General features: G+C 31.9%; 2 protein-coding genes across 3 annotated transcripts; both read left to right on the top strand.

Annotated features, from left to right (window-relative positions):
* Nucleotides 1-946: 946 nt before the first annotated feature.
* Nucleotides 947-9013, top strand: LOC115237305. 2 transcript variants are annotated; one of them, XM_029810263.1, is made up of 3 exons: nt 947-2238; nt 7751-7910; nt 7979-9013. In XM_029810263.1, exons 1-3 carry the CDS (start codon nt 1303-1305, stop codon nt 7996-7998), a joined length of 1116 nt encoding a protein of 371 aa, XP_029666123.1. In that variant the 5' UTR covers nt 947-1302; the 3' UTR covers nt 7999-9013. The 2 variants fall into 2 exon arrangements, with proteins under 2 accessions (XP_029666123.1, XP_029666124.1); XM_029810264.1 differs by having other exon boundaries at nt 7982-9013.
* Nucleotides 3396-5775, top strand: LOC115237307. Its single transcript, XM_029810265.1, has 2 exons — nt 3396-5264; nt 5414-5775. The coding sequence occupies exons 1-2, from the start codon at nt 4631-4633 to the stop codon at nt 5470-5472; spliced, it is 693 nt and encodes a 230-aa protein (XP_029666125.1). The 5' UTR covers nt 3396-4630; the 3' UTR covers nt 5473-5775.
* Nucleotides 9014-11858: the final 2845 nt, after the last annotated feature.

The following is an 11858-nucleotide window of genomic DNA, read 5'->3' on the forward strand; positions in this document are numbered from 1 at the left end:
TTATAACGTTATTATATCTTGACGTCACGATGCTACCGCGCACTGCTTGATACGTATCATATACGTATGCACGCACATACATACACATTGTCTCTCAAGGCGTATTTGCACACTCAAGCATAAAATCATACATGAGCGCTGCAAACGCGCCTTGAGGGACAAAATCGCTTTGCATGTATGCGTGCATACGTACGTACGTGAGAGTCTGAATCTTATGAAAAATAAAAGTGTCACATTCTGGTATACGATTATCATTCCTCAGGATTGACTGCACCAATCTTATTCAAACTGGTCGCAATCGAAAGCTTGCATTCACATTGTATCAGAAAAGTGCGGTTAGATTTTTGATTAACGGCTTGGTTCCTTGAGGAATTTTAATCGAAAGTTTATTAGACGTAAAACTCCGGATAAGCTACTTGGTAGCGTCGCTGCCCCTGTACATAGGCAAACCGTTGACAAGCTGGAACGAATTTTTATATAGACTTGGCGTCGCGACGCTACTGCGTCGCTTGATGTATATTTAGTTTGTACTTAACCCGTTAAAAGGGAAGATGTAATATGCTATAGTAAGTCATATAATTGGCTATAGTGAGTCCTAGTAATATCACTAGCTAGTAACCTTTGTGATTACTATGTTGGCTCAGCGGAGTCACTGATAAGCAAGGCTGATGTAAGCTCCATAAAGTTAGCCGGTCAATATTCACTTTTACAATTTTTTTTTACGAATCGTTTGTTGGTGATTGTTGGCCTAATTACAACGTTTGTTGGTTAATATTTTTTTTGAAAATACGAAAACATAATTTTGTGTGAAGTTAGCCGGAAAGATATTATTTTTGTTTCAAACCTGTGTTGCTGCATCATTGCTGTGGAATTGCAGCAATGATAAAATGTCCGCTTTTAGGAATATTGCAACGTTAATTGTTTACGAACAGCATAAAAAACACAGGTATTCGACAAAAAATCTGTATATAAATAATAAGGATATTCTAATAGTTTTCTACATTGCCAACTGCACATACGAGGGATATCCTAACCTCTCGTATGTCACTGTCTTAATAGAGAGTCGCGTTTCGTCTGTCGTGGAAGACGGATCGAAATTTATACACGGAGATATAAATATATCAATATACGAATATTAAAGAATATATCTACCCAAGGGGTGTTAGAATAATTAGGAGTGTACTGTTCTAATAGAGTAATAATAAGTTAACGTCTTTAACGTTAACAAGTCTGTTAACATTAAATAAATAGTTCCCCCTTTCGGTAGGGGGAACGTCGTATAGAAACTCAAACCCAGAGACAATGGAAAGAGGCAGAGGTAGAGGTAAAAAAGAAAAGAGAAATAGATCCAGATCACCGATAGGAATAGGCGGCAAACGAAGAGAGACTACAATAGATAGCGACAAGGATATGCAGGATAGTTGCAATACTAGTTTTGAGGATGTAGAAGAACATGAGTCAGCAGATATCTCAAGTAAGACTATTCCAAGCAATACAGAGCTAACAGTTAACAGTGGCCACATAAGTGAGAAAGAGATAGTAGCAAGTCAAAATATTACTGAACAGCCGTCGGTAGTCAAAGTCAATAACAGTAATAAGCCTGGTAAAGCTTATATAATTGACACTACCAAATCAAACCAACAAAATGCGGAAATATTTTATAATATAGAGGATAGGCTAATAAATAAAAGCGAAATTGATTCTGATAGCTTAACGTTATTGTTAAAAAATAAATTAATTAGATACGAAGAATCAACTATTGGTGAATGTAAAATCACATGTAAACTAACTGCGGATAAGATTACTGTAAGTAAGGGAAAAAATTACTTAAAAATATTAGCATGGTTTAATAATAATAAAATCTTCCCCTTAAAAATTAATATAATTAAGTATAATTTAGCTGAGGCGATATTCTCTAATTGTAATGAAGCAAACTTATGCTTGGATACTATGGACAGGGCACAAACCAATGATAAATCGATTATAGGCTTTATTAACAATAAATCAAAATTTTGGAGAGGCGTTATTACAGATTGGCCATACGATATTCCACAATTATGGCAAGAGATTATTAATAAGGACGAAGTCACGAAAATGGAGAGGATGTTTCGCAGAATTTGGAACAAAGAGGAAAAAGTCATGATGAATAAGAAGACGGATAATATTATTATTACGATGAAAGGCAGTCAACTAAAGGAAAACATTACAATATTCGAAAATCTCCAATACAAACTAAAAGTAAGACCTTATATAGAGCCGGTTAAACAATGCTATAATTGTTTTAAATATGGGCACATAAAAAGTCTATGCAAAAGTCAAACAGCATGTATAAATTGTGGAGAAACGGCTCATGGTGAGTGTAACAAGATAACAAAATGTCGTAACTGTAGTTTAGAACATAAATCCACATATAGAAAATGTCCGATTTTCGAAAAAAATAAAATAATTAAAACAATTATGGCATACAATAATGTTACATTTTACGAAGCCGAAAGAGTTTTAAGTGGAACTGAAGACAAGTCAATACAGTATGATAGATACAGCAAACCAAATACATGGCCCCAAATAAGAAGAAACAATGATAAGTTATCAAGCCACAACATTGAGAATTCACCGAGCAAGCCAAACAGACAAAGTCATGCACGTAATGTTGTTACAGAGAATCAACATATAAAGCCACCTACCACATCTGATTCGAAACAAAGTACTTTAAAAAACGTTGAGAATGCTAATATCATAAGAAGAAAACAAATATACAAGGAATATTACAACCAATTTAATAAAAGAGAAGAATCAATTACTAGAGAGAAAAGAGGGCTAGCGATCCGTCAATATAATAAAAATCTGGTAAATGAAAGACCAAATAACAGCAATACAGTAAACACTGAAAGTCCAGAGATGTACCTTAATGGAGAAGATAATGAGGCCTTAATGATACAATTTATAAGTAGTTTAGAATCATCACAAGAATTTAAAAAATTAATGATGTATTTTTTTCAAAACTTAAGTAATCCTGCACAACTTGACATAGTAGAACAGATGGAAGCTGAAGAGGTAATAGTCAATAACGAAGAATTGAGAAGAAGAAATCAAGAATTCCAGGAAGAGCTGAATAGAGCAAAGAACATGGTATCAGAGATCAAGAAAAAATATTGGGATAATAGAGATGATTAGGAGTTTCACTCGGTTTTTGTTTTTGTTTTTATCTATTTATTTTTCAGTTAGATACTTACCTGTTTACCTATCTATATATATATTTATTCATTTGTTCATGTATCTATATATCTATTTATTTTGGTTTTTGTTATTGGTTTTGTTTCAGTTTCTAACTATTTACTACTTAGTCAATCATCGATTTTTATTTATTTATCGTCTTCATTTACATGTCTATTTATTTATTTATTTATTTATTTTGATTTTTGATCTTTATTTTTGGTTATTTATTATCGTTCTTTTGTTGTTTTTTGGTTATTTATTTCTACATATAATTAAATTCTTAAATTGTAGTATAAATTCAATATGACAAACTTACTATTATGGAATGCTAGAGGAATATCAAACAAGAGAGCAGAAATAGAACAACATATTAATAATTTTGATATCAGTATTATAACCGAAACCAAAATGAGCTGTAACAAAGACATATACTTCTCCGGGTACAAGGTAGTTAAGAGTTTAAATCGGGAAAATTCTGGAGGCATCGCTATTATTATTAAAAAAGATATAGATTTCGATACCATGGAGCCATGGATTTAAAAATCCAATAATATCAAAGCTATAGGAATAAGAATCAAAAATACCTCGATTAAATTTAACTTAATAGCAGTTTACAGAAAACCGTACGACATAGAGCCAAAATCAGCTTGGGATGATATTCTCAAATTTAGAGGCCATGAGGCAAATTCCATTATAGCAGGTGATTTCAATGCATACCATAGTGGCTGGAACTGTAGCAACATTGATAGAAATGGTGAAAACCTTTATTCGACTATGTATAATAACGGATATATATGTATGAATAACGACATTAAATCCAGGATGGGTTATAATAATCAAATAGCATCTAATCTTGATTTAATTTTCGCTAACTACGATTTAATTGATATTATAGATTATCAACAAAATGAGGATTCGTGGGAATCCGACCATTACCCACCGATATCAAAAATGTACTAATAGAAAATCTTCAGTTAAAACGAATTAGGACGAATACACATGGCGCGTAGATGAGGAAATGAGACACAAGAACCTCAACAACATTAACTTTGCCAACTCGTCAATGGAAATAGAATATAATAGATTCATACAATCATTGACGACAGCGATACATACGGCATCGGGTAAACGATTAACTGAAAACCCAGAAAATATAACTAAATATAAACGGACAAATAATCAAAAGAAAGGCAATCCAGTCCGATGGTGAGACGCTGAATGTGAAGAAGCTATAAATACACGAAAGGAAAAACTTAAGAAGTGGAGCAAATCTCAATCTCTACATGATTATATTGAATTTAAACGATGTCGAGCTATAGCAAGAAAAATAATTAGGAAGAAAAAGAAGGATAGTTTTACTAATTTTTGCAATAGTATAAATAAATTTATTAGTCTAGGTTATGTATGGAATGTTATGAGAACCTTCAAGAACGTCAAGAAAAAAATAAACTGGAATACATGGCCTACAAAAAATAGAGAGACAGAAATATATAAAACAATAGAAGAATTGGCACCCCCATGGGTTCCTTCCAAAATAACCGAAGAGTTAATAAGTATTAGTCAAAGAAGCACAGACAAGTGGAACAGTATAAATAAAGAGTTCAATATGGTGGAATTTGATCGAGCAATAAATATGATTAAAAGGGATTCAGCACCTGGCAGAGATGGCATAGACTACGTCATGTTAAAAAAATTACCCTTGGCGGTCAAACAGGTTCTGATTAACATATATAATGAAATTTGGAAATATGGACAGCTACCAATGGACTGGTTTAAATATCAAGTAATTTTTATCGATAAAATAGGAAAAGAAAAAGTAAGGCCCATTGCTTTGTCCTCGTGTGTTGGGAAAGTAATGGAACGCATGGTTAATGAAAGGCTTATATGGTGGGCGGAAAAAAAGAAGATATTACATCACCTCCAAAACGGCTTCAGAAGAGGTAGATCATGCGCAGAAAACTTAGTGAAAATTGTTGCTGATATTAGAAGTTATATATATAATAACGAATACACGTCGGTGGCTTTCTTGGACGTAACTTCAGCTTATGGTAATGTGGATTTCGGAATTATGATTAATAAATTATTGAAAGAAAAATGTCCTAATAATATTTTAAAATATATTAATAATTGGTTGCAACCTCGTGAGACAGAATTTATTGTAAATACCCACGTAAATCAGCCACGTCTGTTCTAACAGATATTGCCAAGTGCTTGCTACAAATTATTGTCAGCAAAAAGGCTACAAATTTGGTGTAAGAATTGTTATTACCGATTAAGCTGGCAGATTGCCGGCAAGAACCAAGCAAAGCTTGCTAACATAACTAGACAGCAAATTGGCGGCAGAAACCGAGCAAAGCTTGCTGACATGACTGACATCAGATTGTCAGCAAAAACTGAACAAGGTCTGAAGTGCGCAATCTGATGGCAAATTGGCAGCAAAAACCGAACAGAATCTGCAGCTTATTACAAAGTATTATAAAATAGTTCAGTCGCTTATCGCTATGCGGCGCGTTATTCATTATCTATACCCGTATTCAAATTCTTGTCATGAGTGTATATAAAGCCTGCTTTATACATACGCTAATAATATTATAATATATATATTTCTATCAGTTCAATTTTTTCGTGCCCGATTTAAATATAAACTGCTCGACTTTCGCCGCGTAGCGGCGCCGCCCGGAACTACGCGCGTACGCGCGAGCGCGTGGCCCGCCAAGTTGCGGGTCGCACTATTGTATCGCGGATTGTGCTTAATGTGACGACCTACGGCAGCCACAATATCCATTCGATTATTCGTGTTTATTTGGATTGACAACAATATGGATTAGAAAGTAATGATTTTAGATTGGAAATAATCCGCGAAAACGATATTAAAACCGATTATAGTTCGTTCGGAATTAAAATCGGGCGGTTTAATCGTTCGGTTTAATCCGGGCGCGGATTGAACCGATTAAAACCGATTAAAACCGATTAAAACTTAATCGGTTTTAATCGAACATTTTCGGCAAGGCGTGGGTTTCGCCCCCCCCCCCATGGGAGGGAGCATGAGATCTAACTTAGGATGTCTAATTATCTAATGGTCATTTTATGACTAAAACTTATCATCATTTTGTTACTTAGGTTGAGACTTTAAATCCATTTAAATATACTATTTTATATGAATGGCCAAAAGCTGCAGAATTTGTTCGGTTTTTGCTGACAATCTGCTGTCAGATTGTCCTGCGCAGATCTTGCTCGATTTTTGCCACCAATTTGACGTCAAATCATGTCAAGCTTTGCTCGGTTTTTGCCGTCAATTTGCTGTCAGGTTATGTCAGCAAGCTTTGTCACCAAAACACAAGCTTAATGCGGACACAGATGGCACTGGATTTGTTACCAAGTTTTGAGCAAATTTGATGCCAATTTGGCAACAATTTGTTATCAAATTGCTTACTGGGTAGTCAATGCTCAGTTCATAGATATGTAGGTAAAAGTTTGCCTCAAGGTGCTGTGCTTAGTCCACTACTCTACGCTATCTACACAAATAAAATTACTCACAGATTAGAGAAAGATATCAAAACATTACAGTTCGCAGACGACATTGCTGTATATATAATGGGTAGCAATAGAGGGAATAATAGAATTAAACTAGAAGTTGCAGTAAATACGATTGCTAAAAATTTAAACAAAATAGGTTTAAGTCTAGAACCAAATAAGACTAAATTAGTCGAATTTTCTAGAAGCGGTTTCTGTGATAAAAAACAATACATTAAAATTAAAGGTACTAGAGTTCCAAATTGTAGGGAAGCGAAATTTTTAGGTATTTGTTTTGATAACAGACTCAAATTTAACAAACAGATCAATGAAGCCAGAGGAAAAGTCGATAAAGCTAACTCAATCTTAAAATATCTAAGTAGAATATCTAGAGGAGTTGAAGTAAATACAGCATTAATGCCCTGCCGAAAATGGTCGATTAAAACCGATTAAAACATAATCCGTTTTAATCGGTTTTAATCGGTTTTAATCGGTTCAATCCGCGCCCGGATTAAAAAATATTATTGATGGACAGAGCTAGAATGTTAGCAAAAAATTTTTTTAGCAAAATCTATAAATACGGCGAAATAGAATTAAAAAATAGTTTAGATAATCTAAGAATTAAGGAAAACTACGCTAGATATAGAAATCCATTAATCAAAAAAAGTGTTATATGCGAAGCTTGGGAATATATGAAAAATATAAGTAACAATTTTGGCATACCGGAACCTACATTTGAGATCTGGAAAATGGATTATGAACTCATGTTTTAATAACAAACATATTTGTAAATTTTCGAGATTTTGCTCATCCTACGAAGTGACATTGAATAAGTATTCTTTGCTAATATCAAAGAGCTTGGGTATTTTAGCGATGTGGGACAAGTTCGTAGGTATATGTAATAAGACATATTACAATTAAAAGCGAGTAGTTTTTATTATATCTTTATAATACAAGAATATGTATATGCAACATAAGCCTAATAATTGTCAAGAAATTAATCAGTCTCTTTTATTTACAGTGGGATCTTTACACTACAAATAGTGTATTTGTGTACGCAATATATACCAGCGCTGGGATAACTATTGTGCAACTACAATATGAAATAATGTTTTTAAGTATTGTGGGTTTATTCAACTTAAAGGAAGACTGTGAGAATTGTAATGATGACAATTATACTGATAAGATTGCTGTACAAACAATATTATACTGCCTATTAACATTATATTATGTTTATTTTTATTTTAAGCAGACGAAAGTAGTAGATAGATACTAATTTGCAAACCAGTGGATTATATCGATTGTCAGGAATCCATTTACAAAGCACGAGAATCTTTTAAGCGAGAGCTAAATATTATAGTCTCCGCTAATAGAATCTTGTGATCTGTAGTGGAATGACCAACGCTCATTCATTAACTTGCAATGTTAGAAGATTAAGTAAACATGTGCATTGTTATTCAGTTAGTTAATACATCAGAAGACAGTGCTTTAGCGTCATACTTAAATGCAGTATATTGTATATTATCTGTATCATAATAGAGAAATCATATATTTTGTTCTTAATCAATTTATTAACTTTGTAATTATATTGTATATATGACTGTACATATGAATACATTTTTCAAGACAACCCAGCAAACCAATATGTAACTGTTACATAACCTAGGGAGCACATAAAAAGAACAATGTTATGTTTCACGGTTATATAGACGAGATGTAAGTGTTATATAACCTTGAAAGCACTTTAGAAGAACATATAGTTATATTTCTTCGTTACGTATATAACTCATAATAGTTATTTAAAAAGGTAATATAACACACACATAACTCGTGATACATAACATAAATATAACAACTGTAATCGTTTAGCAATATAACAAATGTTATATTACTAATACATATAGAATATATTATTACAGATATTCATTTATTATAATATATTTGCGATGTAACTTTAGTAACACACAAGTTATTTTTTTCTCCTTATAAATTGGGATTATAGTTCATGCACTTACCGCTATGTGGCACCTTATTTACTATTTGTACCCGTATTCAAGTTTCTGTCAAGCGTATATAAAGCCTGCGAAATGCGGCTAATAAAACATTGTAATTATTTCTATTAGTTTAATTTCTGATACGATTCCCATACAGGAGAATTCAGATATTGGATTGATTTTTGGAAAATCGGACAGATATAAATGTCCGATCTTCATTTATTTGGACGATTTCTGTCCAAATAAGTGAAAATAATTGTTCGTTATTATCTACTTAAGATATAAAATAGAAATTAACTTCCATATAAATAAAATCTTTAATTTTATAAATTAATTAAATTTACCTAAATACATATATATATTACATTTAATATATGTTATTATATATACATTCTGGATGGTCTTATTTTTGCATCAAACAAACGTCAAAGCACGAGAATCTTTTAAGCGAGAGTTAAATATTATAGTCTCCGCTAATAGAATTTTGTGATCTGTAATGGAATGATCAACGCTCATTCATTAACTTGCAGTGTTAGAAGATTAAGTAAACATGTGCATTGCTATTCAGTTAGTTAATACATCAAGGAAGACAGTGCTTTAGCATGTTTTCAAACAATTATATTGGTAAGATTGTTGTACAAACGAGATCTTAATGTTATGCTATTAATATTATATCATGTTTTATTTTGATTTTAAGTAGGCGAAAGTAATAAATGGGTACTAATTTACAAACTATAGATCTCTAGCTCTCTAGAATTCTAACTTGCATCAAATGTCAGGAAAGAACCCATTTACAAAGCACCAGAATCTTTTAAGCAAGAGTTAAATATTATAATCTCCGCTAATAGAATCTTGTGATCTGTAATGGACTGATCAACGCTCATTCATTAACTTGCAGTGTCTATTGAAGCAGAAATGATTTCATATTATCGACTGTTAAAAAATTAAATAAACAGTTGTATTGCTATTCAGATAGTGAATACATCAGTGAAGACAGTGGTTTAGCATGCCACACTCAGCACATGCAGCATATTGTATATTATCTGTATCACAAAAGAAAAATCTAATATTTTATTTTTAATCTTTGATTTATTACCTTTGTAATTATATTAAAGTGTATATATAAACGCACTATTTTTTAGAAAAATAATCCTGTATTAATATGATAATTATATTTGTAATAATTATACTTGAAGATTTATATTTATATCCTGTTTTACATATTGCATATACATATGTTTAAATATGGTATTAGAATAGATATATTTGTATAACTGTGTTTTTCATATGGTATGAAATTATTATATGGTATCACATATGTCAAGGCATCGTACCATATGAAATTTTTTCATATGGTACAATGCTTTGACATACGTGAGATTTTAAATATAAAAGAGTACAGTACAATTTTTAATTGTTTACAGACAGCATACGAAATATACCGATATACAAATATATAAATATACCTATTCTAATACCATATTTGAATACATATATATGCATTAAGTGAGGCAGTACATAAATATAAAAACCTTCAAATATTATTATTATAAATACATAATTATCATATTAAAACAAGATTATTTCTCTGAAAAATAGTGTGTTTGTATATATACTTCAATGTAATTATAAAGGTAATAAATCAGTTAAGAACGAAATATATGATTTTTCTATTATGATACAGATAATATACAATATACTGCATTCAAGTATGACACTAAAGCACTGTCTTCCCTGATGTATTAACTAACTGAATAGCAATGCACATGTTTACTTAATCTTCTAACACTGCAAGTTAATGAATGAGCGTTGATCATTCCATTACAGATCACAAAATTCTATTAGCGGAGATTATAATATTTAACTCTCGCTTAAAAGATTCTCGTGCTTTGTAAATGGATTCTTCCCTGACATTTGATGCAAGCTAGAGTTCTAGAGAGCTAGAGATCTATAGTTTGCGAATTAGTATCTATCTACTACATTCGTCTGCTTAAAATAAAAATAAACATGATATAATGTTATTAGGCAGCATAATATCATTTGTACAGCAATCTTACCAGTATAATTGTCATCATTACAATTCTCACAGTCTTCCTTTAGGTTGAATAGACCCACAGTATTTAAAAACATTATTTCATATTGTAATTGCACAATAGTTATCCCAGCACTGGTATATGTTGCGTACACAAATACACTATTTGTAGCGTAAAGATCCCACTGTAAATAAAAGAGATTGATTAATTTCTTGACAATTATTAGGCTTATGTTGCATACTTTTGTATTATAAAGATATAATAAGAACTACTCGCTTTTAATTGTAATATGTATTATTACATATATCTAAGAACTTGTCCCACATTGCTAAAGTACCCAAGCTCTTTGATATTAGCAAAGAATACTTATTCAATATCACTTCGTAGGATGAGCAAAATCTCGAAAATTTACAGATATGTTTGATACTAAAACATGATAATAAGATATTAAGACAGTGACATACGAGAGGTTAGGATATCTCTCGTATGTGCAGTAGGCAATGTAGAAAACTATTAGAATATCCTTATTATTTATATCCAGATTTTTTGTTGAATACCTGTGTTTTTCATGCTGTCCGTAAACAATTAATAATTGTACTATATTCTTTTGCACTTAAAATTTCACGTATATGTCACGGCATCGTCATACGAAATACTCCAAACGACTCCACACCCCCCCCCTGCACCAACATCAGAGTGCATTAGTTTTTTTCGTTTTTCAAGGCAAATATGAGCCAACAAACGTTTTAATTAGTTTTTTCGTGACCAACAAACGATTACGCATCGATTGAACTAAATTTGAAACAAAAATAATATCTTTCCGGCTAACTTCACACAAAATTTTGTTTTTGTGTTTTCAAAAAAAATATTAACCAACAAACGTTGTAATTAGACCAACAATCACCAACAAACGACCAACAAACGATCCATAAAAAAAAAAATTATAAAAGTGAATGTTGACCGGCTAACTTTATGGAGCTGGGCTGCGGCACATAGAAAAACTTAAATAGTAAGAGCCGTGGCACATAAAAAAAACTTAAGCAGTAAGGGCCGTGGCACATAAAAAAACTTAAGCAGTAAGACTTAAGACGTAAGCGAATTG

This window comes from Formica exsecta, unplaced genomic scaffold, assembly GCF_003651465.1.
Source record: "Formica exsecta isolate Colony F162 unplaced genomic scaffold, ASM365146v1 scaffold29, whole genome shotgun sequence".
In the NCBI taxonomy this organism is placed as follows: domain Eukaryota; kingdom Metazoa; phylum Arthropoda; class Insecta; order Hymenoptera; family Formicidae; genus Formica; species Formica exsecta.